At 37.4% G+C, this 17528-nt stretch overlaps 1 protein-coding gene across 5 annotated transcripts in view; it reads left to right on the top strand.

The window, feature by feature from the left end:
• LOC149628482 (solute carrier family 12 member 2-like) overlaps positions 1-17528 on the top strand; it is a 223797-nt gene that overhangs the window by 25723 nt on the left and 180546 nt on the right. For all 5 annotated transcript variants that reach the window (XM_089851414.1, XM_089851413.1, XM_089851415.1 and 2 more), the window contains one exon: positions 13503-13589. In XM_089851414.1, coding sequence (XP_089707540.1) covers positions 13503-13589 — 87 coding nt within the window. The remainder of the gene's footprint in view (positions 1-13502; positions 13590-17528) is intronic.

The following is a 17528-nucleotide window of genomic DNA, read 5'->3' as shown; positions in this document are numbered from 1 at the left end:
AAGATTATTCCCCAAAAAATGCATAAAGCCCTCAATTATTTTACACAGGATTTAATAGTGGTCGGCGTTTGGACAAGATAATCCACAGAATTTTGGTTAATCAGTTATTCATGAATAATAATCAGATAATTATTCGTGATTACATTGCATTTATCATAGACTTCCCGTGAATAATTTCAAATTACGAATAAAGATAAAACAAACAGATATTATCCTATCCAAATGCCGACCACTAGGATTTAATAAGGTTCTAGGAATATTTTTCCTAGGTGCGAAATTGTTAGCACTTTCGCCTCGCAGGTTGTTCTATCCTGGCACGGGATGAAAACCCTGGGAACAAACTTTTCTCTGTAGAGTTTGTATGTTCTCTCACCACTTGTTAAAATGGTTTCTCCTTTCCATCATTTATCATTTAAAGGGTATGCGAATTGACAATTTCATATCATATTTTACCACGAAAGTGGTATTATGTTACACTTTCAAGTCTCTACTTCCAAAATATCAAGTTTTTAATATAATTGAACCAATGTTTCTATTTTTAAAATCCATTGAAAAATCACGAAAACTTAGTTTCGATATATCAACAACTTTGTCTTGTCGAGTTTGTTTGCCTGTTTTATGACATCACTATGACATTGAGGAAAAAAAGCGCGGGAATCCTATACGCGCGAGGTATACGCGTCTCGAGCTTCTCGCCAGTGCGGCCAGTCTAAACTCTGGGTCTGATAGCGGAGAGAGTGGCACCATCTCACGTGAGAAAAATATATCTGTGACGTCGGACTACAGGGAAACGTTTTAGCCTTTCATAAAGAGTGGACTTCAAATAATTTCATATGAAGTATTTTCAAATGCATATTGCCAAATAACGAGAAATCGGAGAATTAAAAGCTTGACATTTTTGAATTCACTGAAATTAATTCTATCTTTTGTTATATAAATCAGAGGTTTTCAAACGAAGCTACTCATACCCTTTACTGATAATAGTTATTATAAGGCGCTGTGGTGTAGGGGCTACCCACGATACCTCTCTGCATAAAAATCGAACCCCCTATGAGTGCTGGGGAAACGTAACAAAGCTAGATCGACAGAAAGTTTTCCCATGTAAGACTACGAAAAGTACATTTTGTATGTTGTTTTCCAGGCAATATTACTCAATTCTATTATTATAACTCTGAAACTGTAATATCTTTGGATGGTTGTCTGCTTATAATCTTAGCGCATGGGCATTAAAGTCGCGAGCCCACGTGACTGTGACGTACGAGTTGCAACTCGAGGTAAATTTTTCGTGACGCGAAATTTATCATACATAATTATCAGTCTAGCTCCTTCGTCAAAGGCCGCCTAAATTAGTTGAGTGCATGGCTATACATTGCTATTGCTTTCTATTAGCTTATGAATTCCTGATTTACGATACAAGTAAGATACTGTTTGAAAGCAACTACTTTATAGTAGCGCAAAACTGAATTCACGAAATGTTCGGATCTCAACAGCTTTTTATCATTCTTTGTTATTAGGATCACTGGCTTTACGAGATCGGTAAATTTTTACTCATTACTTCATCTTCAGAGCCATCTACATCTCTACATTTGAGACGCTTATTGTTTTCGAAAATATAATTGTTTGTTCGGCGGAATGCATCGTCCTAGAAAATAAAATAAAATCTTAAACTGTGCTGTGATAAGTGCTTAAGGTTTGTTCACACTCTTAGAATTATCAGTATAGAAATCACGCTGCACTTCTTTTTAAGAGCAAAGAACTAAAATTTTATTTTTGACGGAATAATTTATATTTAAACAAGCATTCTCGACATTTTGCAGTTAACCCACAAACACACAAAAGGCGTTCTATTAGCCTTTTCACACTTATGGCCGTGCATGAGCAGTTGCAATGTTTGGCGCCATGAGTTTTACGCTTCTATCGAGTTAACTTGTAAAATAAACTACGATGGACGTGTTTTAGAACCTTTTGTAATTTAATATTAAAATAAAATCAATCGTATTTAAACCAAGAGAGTAAAATCAAAACCACATTAAGAAATAAACAGTGTTTAATTTCCAATGGAAACGGTGCAATGATAATAGTTGGTTAAAACCCACTAAGCCTCGGCGACCGTATGGGATCATCGTGCCGAAAGCGCCGCGTTTCCCCGCGTATAACACGCTCCTAAGCCTTGGCGCCCAATTTGGTCTCTAGAATATTATAAACTACTCCAATTTTACGTCTATTAATTGAATTCGATAAAATTTCACCTAGGAAGTTCAATTTATACTTTTACAACCATTAGTACAACACTGTTTTATAAAAATAAACTCGAATGCCTAACTAGTAAGGTAAAAGCAATGGCAGGGAGGAAGTAAGGAGAGTCGACTCCGCCTTTGGCCTATGCAACGGGTTTTTTTAACGTCGATTTCATCGCCCCCTGGCTGTCATACGTAACAAAGTCGTCTGCTATAATTTTTGAAGATTTTTTTTAACCAAGGTAGGATAAAACGCGGTAAATTCAAATAGGGGATTGGCATAGGCGAAGATTGGAAGGATGTGTTAGCGTTTTCTTGGTAGTAAAAATGCACATTGTTGAGGTTTTGTATAATTTTAATCAATAATAATAATTTATTATTGATAACTTATAAAAAAAAAACAACTTGAACCTCCGAAATGATGCCAAGCCGCCATTGCTATTCTACCGCCCTATTTCACGAGAAAACCATATGCGCGGCGCCATATTTTTGTTCCGTATGACAACCAGGGGCGCCACAAGCAGCAGGGTTGCCAGTCACTCTTCTAAAGAATGCTAGAGTCGACTCTCCTTACTTCCTCCCTGGCAATGGTTACATAAATGCGACTGGCAACAAACATTCTTTCTGCGCATGCTCACTTCTCGAGAATTTTACCCCCTTTTTACCCTCGCTCTACCTGTGAAAAGGTCTATTCGATGACTGACTGCGTAACGTTTGCGCGCGTTGTATGCTTGCATCGTGTATGATCATTGTTTACAATTTAGTATTTTACTAAATCAGTTCGAAGTAAATCCGACCAATCGTGTAACGCCCTACCTTTTTATTATCAAAATTCTCTTCGCTCCTTGTCAAATGAAAATTATCGCCAGATTTGGTAAGATTTGCGCGCGATGTGTTTATCGTGGCGCGAGAAATGGAGCGTTTCACGAGCATTTTTTTAATAAAAAGGCAGGACACTACGCGATTGGTCGTAAGTACTTATTTAAAATTAACCGTGAAATTTTAAACTAATTGTAGTTTTAAAATAATTCGGTGTTATGTCTTGGATGTTTCACTATACAGACTGAACTTATAATTAGTAGAACAATTGGTAAAAAATCATTTGATACACTTTTTCATTCGCCCTTTATCAACTGTTTCATTTGACTATTCGTCATTTCCAAAATATTTTTGACATGAACCCCGAGAAATTGAAATGAGTTGGAAAGAAAATTTGTATTTTTTTTTTTTTTTTTTGTTCCGTTTGAGGGTGACGAGCTAGGGCTTGACAAGCCTTACAGCTCCATAGGGAGGAAATGGGGGGCTAGGAAGAGGAGGGTGCGAAAAGTAATTTTTTGAGGCCTAATTTAAATTTTGTTAGGGACGTTAGGGAGGCGAGGTCTGAGGGTAGGGAATTCCATAGGGGAATGGACCGTCGAAAAAACGAGTGCTTCAGCGGGTTTTTACGCGAGGGAGGTAGGAAGAGCTTGAAAGAATGACCCCGGGTGGCATGGTTTGACGGGGCGCGCGAAAAATATTTTTGACCATTTGTGTGTAGTATACGAAACAGGCTGATAATGTCAAGATAGGCCCGCCGATTAGACAATGGAACCCAGCCCAAAGAGGAAAGCCTAGATGATCGCGGGAGGTGACGTAGATTACACGGAATTTTTGACGCTCGACCTAGGACACTATTTAGCTGACGGATATCTTGGGCTTGATAAGGGTTCCAAAGTTGGCTACCAAATTCTACAATGGGGAGAATATAACTTGAAAATAGACGTGTCATGAGTGCGTTAGAAATTTTGGGGAAATTTGCTTTAATGGTCGCAAGCAGGCCGTTGGCACGACTACAGGTTTTTGTAATATGGGAATGGAAGGTGAGATTGTGCGAGATGTGTACACCCAAATCGCGACATTCATTAACACGCCGTATGTTTTGACCGCCTAGAAAGTAAGGGGACTGGAGAGCAGTGTCGACTTAAGATCGTTGGATTTGCAGTACCATTGATTTCTGGCCGTTAAAGGCCAGACCATTTACCTTGGACCAATCCTCAAGGCGGCTCAGGTCAGATTGGAGGAGGTTTACATCATCATATGAACGTATGACGCGATATAGCTTAAGGTCATCAGCAAAGAGGCATAAATGGGAGACTAGATTATCGGGAAGGTCATTAATAAATATAAGAAATAGCAGGGGCCCAAGAACGCTCCCCTGGGGGACACCACTAGTTACGGGAAGGGGTTTGCTTAGACAGTTGCCAACCCGAACCGATTGGGTTCTGCGCGTTAGATAGGACTCAATCCAACGATATATGTTGTTGTGTATGCCTAAAGCGTGGAGTTTGGCTAGGAGTCGCGTATGAGGCACAGAATCAAAGGCCTTAGCTATGTCAAGGTAAATGATATCAACCCTATGGCCTAATAATAATAAAATTATATTTATTTAAAAATTATTATTATTATTGTTTATTCCGAAAAAAATTATGGACGAAATAAATTGGAAGCTCAACCGCATGCAAAAAGAAATAATTTGTTATAAATTTCCGTAAATTATACTTACAACCACATGCGGGGGCATTCGAATTGTGGTAATATTATAGACGACATCCATATTGCCCTGAAAAAGAAGTCAAATTATTTAAGACGAGAATGAAAAGGTGTTAAGAAAGTTATATTACTAGTGTTTTATATAACTTCCAATCTGCGATGATTCTACACCAATAAAAATTCACCCTGAATTCCTCTGACTTTTGGAAAAACACCAGGGTTACAGCAAACGGTGTTTAAATGAAGAAATAAACGACGTTATTAGCTTCCAATGGCAGTTCGTAATGTTTATTTCAATTGGAGTAAAATTGGGGGGTCCTACATTTAGAAGAAATCCCGTATGGTTCTCGCGAAATCTTTGAAGAAATCACAAAATTACGAAATAAAAGTGGAAATTCCGAAATTTTTGGCAAAGTTGCGAAATCAATGAAGAAATCACGAAATCAAAGAGGAAATCACGAAATCTTTGAAGAAATCACGAAATTGCGAAATCAAAGAGGAAATTCAGAAATCTTTGGGAAAATAGTCAAATCAAGAAGAAGTCACGAAACCACGAAATCGCGTACCCTTTTTTGGAAACGACGAGTAAAATGCACCGAATATAATTAGTTATATTTTTTGAAAAGGTTTTGTTTTTTAATTTTAGCATTGGAAATTTACAAATAGTTTCAAATAAGTCTTTGAATTACTTACTATTTCCTGAAATTTGTTATTAGAATTGGGTTTTGGACTGAAGGGTTCGAAGACCGACGCATTGACAAACTCTCAATAGCTATTGTTACAGCGCCGACATCGGGACCTTATCTAATGCATGCCCATTTGTTAGGTGGTCTGAGGGGCCATATGATGTTACCTTAATGACGGAGAAATTGTTTCGAAGATTCGGTAGAGCTCAACTAAGAGCTTGCTTCCGTTGTCGGTAATATGGAGGTAATATCGAACAGGTTCTCCTGTCCTTTTCGCCTAAACAGTTTAATTAGTGTTTAAACGGTCGATATAGTTTAATTTCACGATGTAATTAACCAAGAGACATATATTTCGTGATGAGAATAATTGCTTTTGAAAATCTCGGAAGTGAGGTATTCATGTGAATGGTAAAATGCAATAAATGCTGAGTTAATGACTTTGTAAAATGTGTTTTACGTAGTTTTCGCAGTGGATACAGCAGCTTTGCAATCCATATCTCTTTCGTAATTACACTTTCAAATGGAGCAAAATATAAATAATACTTTTAACGGTGTTTCTAATAACATGGAACTAGGACATTGTTGATGGCAATTAACATGGAAATGACATTTTATTTCCGGTATAACAGACATCTTTTACCAAGCACGATTTGGTAGGAAAATCGTTTATCTGACTTGACAAGTGAGAGGGTCGATATTAAGTTAATAGTAATACTTAAAGAAATGGCGTAAAAGGAACCTCAGTGTCTTGCCTTCACAAAATTCCGATGTGGACTCTTCGAATGTGTGGATTACACCTCGTCTCTTGACGAACCAATGTTTGTTTTAATAATGTCTAACTTTCGCGGTTGAAAGTATCGCCATATTTTAAAATGTCGACCCGAATGGTAACAAAAATGTCCTAACGCTGAACTCCTTTGCTTTAGTATTATCTTAACTTCATAAGATGTGTTCCGTAAGTCTGACACTGGTTATTGAGAGCTTGTCACGAAGTGATTTCGGTGAAACGTCACAGATTCTCTTAAAGCGACGCCTGATGTCAAAGGCTTACTACAGACTAAAGGGGAAGATGGACTGCAAAACCGCGTGCAGTCAATTCTCGCATCGCTCTCGAACTAGCTCTCAGTAAGTCTCTAGCATTACGAACTATGAGAAGTGTCATACTTATGAAACATATCTTATGAATTTCCGGTATTATAGTACAATATTTACCTCTCCGAGTGACGTATGTCACGGAGAGGTTCTGTAACGATCGTGTGTGTCTGTTGTTACACCCACGTGACCGCGTTCGCAGTTTCTAAATCGGAGCAAACGTGTTCGCCATTTCCAAACTGCATTCACAGTCACGGAAATGGCTACTCTATTTGAGTTCTCACACCACCATATTTTGGTCTTTGTCCTTCCCACACGGACACCAGTCTGTACTTACTGGCTTCTAAACACCACCATCTACTGGTCTTCCGTCTATTCCACATAGACAACAATCTGCCTCATTGGCTTCTAACTCCATCGTCATCGTTTGTTTAAGACATTCGCGGCGATCAGCTAGGGATACGAGAGACGTCTAGCCTCCCTAGGGTGGGTTGTCCACCAAAGGTTTTCGCAATAGCGGTTGTTCTTGCTTTTAACTGTAGTTCGACACCCTTATATACTACCTATTTGACTAAGGCGAAGCAACCGGCGTATGCTTCATTTCAAACGCCAATATTAGTCAAGTCTCTCAAGAATGTTTAATTGTTCTTTATCAAAACGATGTATGGCTCAATAAGGCGAACAACTAACGAAGAAAATATTTAATATTAATTATATTTATTTTAATATTTAAGATAATCTTGTTTCTCAATTCAAAATTAATACGGAAAGAGTTAAAAAGCAGTCTATGTTTTTGTCTGTGTGTGTCCGTCCGTTATTACACTAGTGCGTCGCGTCAGCAGTTAGCCTTGTGTTGATGTGTTAAGAAATCATACAGAAACTTAATATTCCCTTTTTTCATAATATAAAGTGAAAATGTGGAAGCATTTTTCGTAATTATGATGCATTTAGTACTTTTGTAGCTTTAAAGCTCTGTTTCATTTTGATATTCCAAAGATTTTTTTTAATATTGTTATTTGAAATGGCTGTTTATATATTACTAAAGCTATAGTACATCTGTATATAGAATAATCCTTGGTTTAGTGATTTCGTGAAGAAAGCTAAGACCTAGACTCCGGCGGGTATATCAAGTATTATCCGCAATTGGCTTAGTGAAACAAAGAGTTAATAATTGAGGCCTGAGGTGAAGTAAACTTTGGGTTTTGATTTTCGTGTCTGAAATGAAGAGACATCAACGGTTCAGAGTGAGCCGAAAGTTAAATACACTCTTAAATAATCAGGTTAAGATTTTATAATAGAAGAAAAGATCATGGTGGCAATTAGAATAGTAAAAGGGATAATGGTAAACGGGTAGTAGCTGCAGACTCTTTATTCTCTTTATGGTGCGTATTGACTATTAGTGCGTCTAGCTTTAATTTAGCTTTGGTGTTATTTAACGTTAACACTCATGTTGGCAAACTAAGAATATTGTTGAGGTGAGACGAGACGATAGTGTTTATACTGCAAACCAGTTTTAATGTAGCTATCAGAATATACGATAAACAGCTGAAGCGTAGACTTCATTTCCTGTTCTTTTCCCCATTGACTGATTTCCTTGTGTCTAAGATTTATCCTTATTGGATGTAAATTTCGTCTGCTTTACTGTATATTCGCTATGCTTGGAATACTGCTTCAATATTTCGTAAATTTTTACTTCAAAAAAGAGAAATAATTCCATATCTAGGTAAATAAGTTTGTAGTAGTAGACCTCTTGACTCGGAGAGGTAATATTTTGGTTTTCCCAACTTGTTTTTAAAATAGTTTAAACTATTTTACGTTTATTTCAAACCACGTTCTTTAAATTAAAGTGACAAAGACAAAGTTACGTTTGAAAATAATATAAAAAGTCACTAGAATAGCCTCAAACCAATCATAATGTACGCTGTAGAACAGGCGGAAGTTGATATCTAACGATCTATTTTTACTTTTCTCTTTGTGACGAATCTTCTTCAAAACGTTTACAATTGAGAGACCTCCCAATAAGGACCATAGAATTCTCAATACGTTAGAGTGGCGTACTTTACTGTTAATAATAACCAAGGTTTTTACGGTACACAGCGGTCATTTTGCGAAGGAAAATGCTTTTGCCTTAAGTTAACAGTTGAGAATTAAGACAAACCATTCACCCTTGGCCTTCTGCGAGATACCTATTTCTTGTTCAAGGACCAGAGTCAGGGAAAACGTTGCAAAATCTTCACTCTTTTTCATGCACTGTGTAAAACCTGCTTAACCACTTTAGTATCATTCGGTATAAGGCTATCACACCTTTATGCTTTTTCTAGCAATCGCATTTGGGAAATGGCACCATAGTTCGTTGAATGCTACGGTCCGTTAACATATAAGTCGATTCAAATTGAAGTTTCCTGTCCTGTTGGCCGTCACTGGTCCTTCGTAAACGTCCTTTTCCGTGTAAAGCCTTTAAATGGTGCCTTGCAAGGCTTCGCCTTTGGCAAGTGCCACAGTTTAAACCCTCATTTTGGCGCAATTTTCACCACTCTTGTCACGTTCTCGGCTTTTCCGGCAAAGAAAGCGAGAAAAAGGCGCGAAATCCCGATAGAAAAGACGCCTCCCCCAATTATTTTCCCAAAAAGAAAAAAAAAACCTAAGAGAAAAATCTTTCAAATCCCATTGGTTTTTTCTCGTTGACTCCCAAGGGTCAAATTTTTCATTATTTTTTTTAGCCATCGCTTAAGGACGTTAAAAGCGGGATCAAGTTATCAGTCTTTTCAAGACGTCAAATTGAAAACAAATCACCTTTCTTCGCTCGCTTTCAATTTCTTCGCACGCCACCGACATTCAGTTATAGCGAGTGAACGGCGTACTCGAAAAATATATCCTTTACCATTCTTTACTTTGAAAATTTCACAAGTGCGATACAAATACCAGCCTGTAATCTTTATAGTTCTAATTAATTTAAAAAGTTAACATTAGAACTGGAGGTTTGAAGTTAATTTTGTTATTTGAAAATTGAAAAGATAAATGTTTTAAGACCACGGTTTCCATTTGACTGGGTGATGACATCGTAACGTTGTCACCTTTGGAAACAATCTGTAATTTGCGAATTTTTGTTTATTCATAAAGTGTGCCACGTGTGTTGCGGTAACTATAGCAAAACGGTGACGTCATAATGGTGTCCTTTTCTTCGATGCATTAACAACCAAGTTTAAAATACTCGCTAAATTATAGGGCAAACATACATCAAAGGAAGCATAAGTTTATAAGATTTTATGCTCCATAAGTATAACACTACATATACTTCGTAATGCTAGGTACTTACTGAAAGGTAGTTCGAGAATGACGCGAGAATTGACTACACCTGATTTTGCAGTCCATCTTCCTATTTAGTCTGTACTAAGCCTTTAAGTTTAACAGCGCCTCACCAGGCGTCGCTTTACGAGAATCTATGACGTTTCATCTACGTAACTTCATGACAAGCTCTCATAACCAGAGACAAACTTATGGCGGAAGATAATGTTTTTCATAAACTTATTTTTGGAAAGCTACCCGTTACGAATTTAAAGGCATTAATAAACGCGAAGTGAAAATGGAATTAATCAAATAAGTTTATTAATTCACTTTAATTCGAATGTTAATGTTATAATTAAATTTTTCGAAGAAAATGAGTTAATTGGCCTCGACTTTTTATTTTTATAGTTCTTTAATAAATTGTCGACCTCGCCGCTATCTGACTGCATTTGATAGCCAATTATCGAATTTTGTATAATTTAAACAAGAACTATCCAACCATTACTTCCACTAACCCTGGTTTCTATAAGGGACGGCATTACGTAATACGTATATTGACGAAAACATTAGGATCCGCTCCAGTTGTTCCTAAGTATGGTTTGTAAAATTTTACAGGCGGAGCTTCGTTGTGTTTATATTAGTATAGAATGCAGGTGTTATCAGCTTAAGTATAGCTTGCTTCTTGTAATAGCGGCTCGAGGAGCGATATTTAGTTTTGCCTACATTAACGGGGACGGAGTTAGAAGTCCGAGACGAGTTAGTTTAATAGGTTAGGATTAGTTCATCAGCTCTCGCGCGGCTAAGGACTGGGAGAAAAGGTTTGAGATGTGACGCTTACTCGTTTCTCGTACAGTACTTTGCAAATTAGAAGAGCGTATGCGCTTCTCGTTGGTTGGACCTAAGACCATTAACAGCCCCGGGACTCGCAACCCAAGCTTTCTACGTTTCGTGATTTTCTGTTACGCACGATCCTAGTGACCCTTGCGGTATATTGAGGAAACTTTTAAGGTGTAGCGAATTTCCGGTTTACAGGTTCCTCTTTGCTAACTAAAAATGGTGGGTCACGACGAAGAAGATGAGAATGTAACTGCTAACGTGTACATATTTTTAACTACCATATTGCAGATATCAAGCTAATTTAGCGGTATATCATTTTGCTATTTTATCATAATTGTACATTAAACGGTTGCGGCCTCGGCCTCCGAATTTAGAAGAAGACGATCTTATTTCTTTTTTAAAGCGATATCCGGAACCGGTAGTTCTGTACACCCTATAAGTTTCTATCCGTTGCCGCTTGGTGGCACACTTGTCGCGAAAACAGCCGTAACTCCTAGAGAATTAAATTTCAATACGAGGATCTTATTGCGTTGCCAGTCCCGGGGACTGTTAATGGTCTTAGGCTGGACCCGGTTCTCATTGTGCGTAACATACAAGGTTTTTGAGACTAGAACATTAAATCAAAGAGCACGTTAAGTAAGGATGTAGAATAGCAACGTAACACCTTCGTCTTGCGTTTTTGAAAGTAGTAAACTTAATTCAAAATCAAAACTCACATTGTACGCTTCTGAAATATAAAGGTTCAATAACGGTGTTGGATTGAAATCATAAGCGGATTAAATATTTTAATAGAGTTAAATTATATAAAACTAACTAGCTCTCAGCATCATTATCGGTTTAAATTGATAGAAGCGTTTAATTTTGACTATCATATCGTTTTGATAGCTTTATTTGAAACTTAAAACTATGTAGATACAAATTTGGTAACAGAAATGTTTACAGAACGTCTCAGGGTTATATGTCATATGTTGGTATTCATAAGGCTATGTATTAAACCTCATAGCTTGAGCTATCTTTGGACGTAGTGTCCTTAGAGGTTTAAGTAATCAATGTCAACTAAATCCGCCCGTTAATGCACTTAATGCGATTAAGATCGTCAAACCGCCATCAAATATTCGCTTTTCTCACCGCAAATATTTATGGAACAAGGGCAAAAATCATTTTGCACTACTCCGTGTGGTTTCCATTGTGCTAAGGTTGTACATACAGCACCCAACAATGATCTAAGGCTCTCATACATTATAAATGTAAAGTTTAGAAATGCCTGTTAAATTCAATACTCGTGCGATACATTGAACACGACACTATAAGGTGCCATCTCTAGGTTAGCATATATTTTTTCTCCATTAGAAAGAAAATAGTAAAGACACATAGAAAATAAATGTTTTTAACCTACCTATTTTTCCCAAAGTTGTAGGGATTGATAGCTACAATAGATTGAATCGCTACACCCTTTTTCTCTCTTGAAGCTGGCAGTTTAACAGCTATACGATTAGCCACGGTTATGTGTGGAATAATTGCAACATTGTATTGAAATCTGCTATTTATAAAGTCTGGATTATGCCAGTATTTGTACACAAAAACTGGTGGAAGTCAGGAACGATATGCACTCATATGGAACTATATAAAAATATGAATTTCTTCATTTCCAGCACGAGTTTAAAAATAGTTTTACACTGTACAAACAAACAAACAAAAGAAACGTTTCACCATTCCTTTTAAAACCCGAGCTTTATACTGAACATTAAAACTTTCCCCGTGCCATGATTTTTGAACCATCAATTACGATGACATTATCCGTGGACTCTAATAACTAAATAACTGGGTATCAGCGCGTAACTCCGTTGGGTATTATAACCGCGGAGTTAAGACGAGAGAATATACCGGTTGGCTTAGCTAATTTAGTAAAATAAACCAATATCTTCTATCGGTTTTGGTTCTCCCAGTTCTACCAGTAACTTAACCGATACTTTAGAATTTCCTTCTTAACTCTTGTTTTAAATGAAAAAATCTTCATCCTCAGCTGAGTTCAATGAGAGAGCGGGAAACCAATATTTTATGTAATGCAGCTGCCTTCCTCAAGTAGCTAGCTAGACCACTCTGGGTATAGTCTAATATAATTATAGAATCAAAATGTAAACAAGAGTTTCTGTAGTTAGCTTCCTAGAAATTAGAGCTATTTCAGACGAAAATCAAAAGTACTGATCATGTGTTTTTAATCATTGGTGGAAACTCGTGGATTTTAGTCATTTATAAATTGAAAACCATCTAGCCGAGAGCTTTGGATATTTGGCAACAGAAATGACGGCTACTTATAATTTCATAACTTTCTTTTATGCTCAAGTAAAGAGTAATGGCACCTCCCCACCTTTGACTACATTACATTCTTTGTGAAGTTAACATGCAGTCCCACTACTCTAATGTATTGAATGAAAACATCAGTAATAACAAACGAATGAGTCTGACACTTCAAATTTACCTTCAGTTAGGTCCCCTCTAGCCTATAGTTATAGATAGGGGTTTCGCCTGAAAATTGGGATGTATTTCCAGTAAGAATTATTTTAAATAAAATATATTTATGTTAAGTAAGAAAATTTGGCTTTAATGTACCAGGAGATGTATAATGATGCCATTTACGGCTCTATTGACTCACTAGATTGATTGCCGCGATTTGTTATAGGTCATTATGAATGTCGCTCTGCCTAAAAATCACTTTAAACGGATCCCTACGTTGTACATCACTTTAAACTTTCAGTAGTTTAATATCTTTAAAGATTTAAGCCTCCCATTTTCGTAAATACTCGATACTTCAAATTAATGTCTTTTCTGGTTACAGCAACAAGAGCCGCAGCAAACGATAGACGAAGATGCTAAAATCATAACGAGTGGAGGCATCAAATTCGGATGGATTCGTGGAGTTTACGTAAGTGATCTTCGAAATATTTTGAAATTGGGGTCATTAGGGTTGTTATATGGTATTCTCAATCACTTGTCCCAACATTACGCGATTGACGTGACATTTAAACTAAGTGTAACGTTTTTAAAAGGGAGTTACAGGCTTTCCTTTATTTAAAAGAGGTTATAAAATAAGAATAATTCAATTTAGAAAACATTGTATCAATATGTAGTGTTAAACAAAGTAGCATGCAAACTTATCGATAAATATGTATCCTTTGTAAAAGATGGGAATTTTTAAGTGTTTATCAAATCAGCGTGGGAAATAAGGTGGTGGCACCGGGAAAATGACCAGTTTAAAAATTACCGGGACCAGTTTAAAAATTAAATAGGAGGGGGGTCAGTGGTCCACGGGACCACTAAGAAAATTCAAGGGTAACCAGAGTTCAGACATTAACTCAACTATTTTAGTCATCCACTTCTTGAGTTTAGCAGACGACTTGCCCTGGTCAATGTTCATGGACCAGTTTATTGATTACAGGCCAGGGGGATCGCTGGCCAAATGTCCAGTTTAATAAAAATCCTTATTTCCCACCCTCATCAAGGTGCGCATTTCGGGGTTCGTCTGCTTACACTTTAAGACCAATGGGGTCATGTGACAATCGGCCGGTAATTTTTATTTTCAAGTATTGCTCAGTGTGAAAATGAACTTTCGCTACCTGGCAGCAATTGCAACAACCATACTGAATCCCAAGGTATTCTGGGAAACGTTCATTGCAGCACATGGCTCATCGACCATTCTCCTCCCTATAACTCTCTCCTCCGAGCGTACTTTCTGAATCCGAAAAGTGGGTCACTAGGTTTGAGTTCCTTGATATCCCGAATGGAGAACCTTAGCCGGCTTCGTTCATGCCCGATCGATGATCCGGTACTAAGGTTTTCATCGTTTTCCTCTAGATGGCAGCACCTTTCGCGAGAAGTCTTAGTATGAATGAAGTTGTTTTGAATAGCGCTGTAGTATAATGTTAGACTTGCATCTTAATTGGTTTAATGAAAACCAAGACATTTTATTGAAATGGATAATCCGATAGAAATCTCAAAAACGTTGGAATAAGGTTATTTTTTAATGCATGGTGAATAAATTATTTGAATCTGCTTCTATGGCACGAGATCTCATTCCTTGAAATAAATTTCTACAATTTTCTACTCCTTTAATTTAAAATTTTCAATATATTGTTTAATATAATCAGTGTTAGAAAGAATTTCTGTAGAATTAGCCTTGTAGCGGGAAAGTTTAAATTGCGTAGTCATTTTAATGCGTTTGGGTTTGAAGGAAAACAATCAAGCATGATGGTAGAATCTTACACATTAACAGATTGTGTAAATAGAACTTATTTTTCCGGGCCAACAACGCGTTAATTAAGTTAACCTTGGACAAAAAGAAGGAACAATAGTTTTAACAGACGAAAGCCGGCCGAGCTGACAAACAAACACCACAACAAACTGCATTAAGCCATTTAGCAGATTGAGTAGACGAAAAATTAGGTCACTCTCTTGCTGCCAAAAGTAGGCCTAAACGTAATGTTGTAAAGTGATATTAGCCGCTATCATTGTGCATGTGTTTGAGGTAGGTACGTAAAATTTTGTCCCATTCCAACAATATTCAACGAGGCCATGGTTTTCTTTAGACGCCTACAATGTTAGTTCAAAATTTTCACGTCATTGTATTGTTTGTTCCATTTTATATTATTTAAAAATAATTTCTGCTGATTCTGTGTGAATTTTTTTGGTTTGACCAAAGTGGATGAGAGGAAAAGTATGAAAATGGGCAAAAGTTGCGAGTCATCAGAGTTTCGCTGTAGCTGACCGTTTTATTGGCGTAGCTATACTGGGCCTGTTCACTCCCTTAAAATAGGTCTTGTGTTAATTCGCAGTTACGCGGTTACCGTCGTCTGCTATTGTGTATGCTAGAACTTTCTCGATTTGTGTTTGTAGTCTGAACAGAGTACCTGGAAATTTTTTAAAAGGTATTTGAAGGTATAATATGGATTTAGTAAGGTTATCGGAGCAATAGAAGAGCACATAAAACTAGATACGTTTAAAACAAATCCCGGTAATTTAGCTATAGATCAAGCAGCTTGCGTCATGATGCGCGTGATCGAGTTGGCTATGGTTAAACCAAGGAGCATAAATGTCTGAACTACTTTCAGTCGCGAGTTTGCAAGTCCATCAGTCACTAGTAAACTAAATAGCTATTGGCGAAACTTTGATGTCCGCGTTTTTTAACACAGGCTCTATGGCCATTGTCATACTTTCCCTCTCATCCACATATGGTTTGACCTATTGGATTCTATGATAATCAATAAGCACGATATTTCGGTAAAACGAGGCTCTTTACAAGGGACCAAGAGGTAGGGTGTGACGTCGCAGTTTCGAAGTCGAACTTACTTTCTAAAGTTATAAATAATAAACTTTACCATATATACATATTTTTGGAACAGCGTAGCTCCGTCCTTAAGTTTCTTAGTTTTATCGTGTTCGTTTGTGCTACTAGCACTTTAAGCGGAAAGCGTGGTTCAACGTACCGTTTTCCCAACAAGCTATCCATCCACATGCCTTGAGGTCTTGTTCTTTTTTCTACAAGGACGGAAAACAGTATATATATATTCTGGAACAATCTCTCTCCCAAAAACGCGCGACATTAAGCCAGGATACTATTTTCCAACCGGGCAGGCGGTCATCAAGCGTCTCACGGAGGTTTTACCCGGACAGAAACACGGAGAGCAACCAGCGCTCTAGGACTCCCCCCTGGGGTGGGTTACATCCGCTACATTGCCGACTATTTTTGAGGGTAGTGAGACATTGTCCACTATTTGAAGAGACACTTTTTATGGATGTTAGGCTGACGTGATTGGCTGTGCAGTACAAGTAAATTATTATAGAATACCTAAGAAAAATTTGAACAGCTTTGCCTTTATGTTCATTCGGTAAAACAATTCTTAAAGTTTTGTCAAGAATATGTTAAGTCCAGAAGTATGGAACTCTAGCCCTAAAAGTTCTTGGTAGACTATGAACTGGCATTCATGTCTAGTGATCTCTGGTGTCGAAGGGTGTAAATTATATGGAAACTATTTGCTTCATCTCAGTGTTCACGGTTAATAGCTGCGAAACGTTCTCCTTCAAGATTAAGACATTAAGAACTTTGTTCCGTTAACCATGAGGACCTGTTAATTTTATACATATACAATTGAGATTAGAAAAATATATCGGCGTTGTTATTTTTAGAATGATCTGATATGATCGAGTTCAAGCGGTTAAGATGCCTACCAGGGAATAGTTTGCTTACATTTCTGGCTGTCATTTTCTAGAATGACCACGAATTGGAAAATATGTCTTAGTAGCTAAATAAGTTCATAAGATATGTTCCATAATTTTGTCCCTGGTTACTGAGTGCTTGTCATGAAGTGACGTAGGTAAAACGTCAGAGATTATCGTAAAGCGACGCCTGGTGAAGCGCTGTCAAAGGCTTAGCACAGACTAAATAGGAAGATGGATTGCAAAACCGTGTATAGTAAAGTCTCGAACTAGCATTCAGGAAGCCTCTAGCATTACGAAGTATGTGTCATATTAATGGTACATATCTTATAAACGTATGGTAGCTACTACTTAATTCTAATGTCCAAGAAAAACTAGTTTCAACTTTATAAAAGTTTGGGCAGGAAAATAAGCTAACCTCTGCATTGTCTTTTGTCCAACTTGTTCATTCTTCCTTCTCCTATTCTCTCGTAGTCCCCATTACCTATTACAGATACCTCTCAGGGTTTACGCCTAGTTCACCACGGGCGAAAGCCATTTTTCAAGGGCTAGAGTCGCATCAACATAAGGCTTAAGGCCGGGATGCCTTGTCAGGAAAAAGAACACAAGAACATCTTTTTATTTATGGGCTACGTAGTCTCGTAGGTGGGGA

The sequence above is a fragment of the Phalangium opilio genome, unplaced genomic scaffold (assembly GCF_054372755.1).
Source record: "Phalangium opilio isolate 3A_F unplaced genomic scaffold, DU_Popi_V2 ptg000105l_1, whole genome shotgun sequence".
NCBI classification, from domain to species: Eukaryota; Metazoa; Arthropoda; class Arachnida; order Opiliones; family Phalangiidae; genus Phalangium; species Phalangium opilio.
The sequence above is the reverse complement of the archived record's forward strand: the minus strand, read 5'-3'. Positions and strand labels throughout refer to the sequence as shown.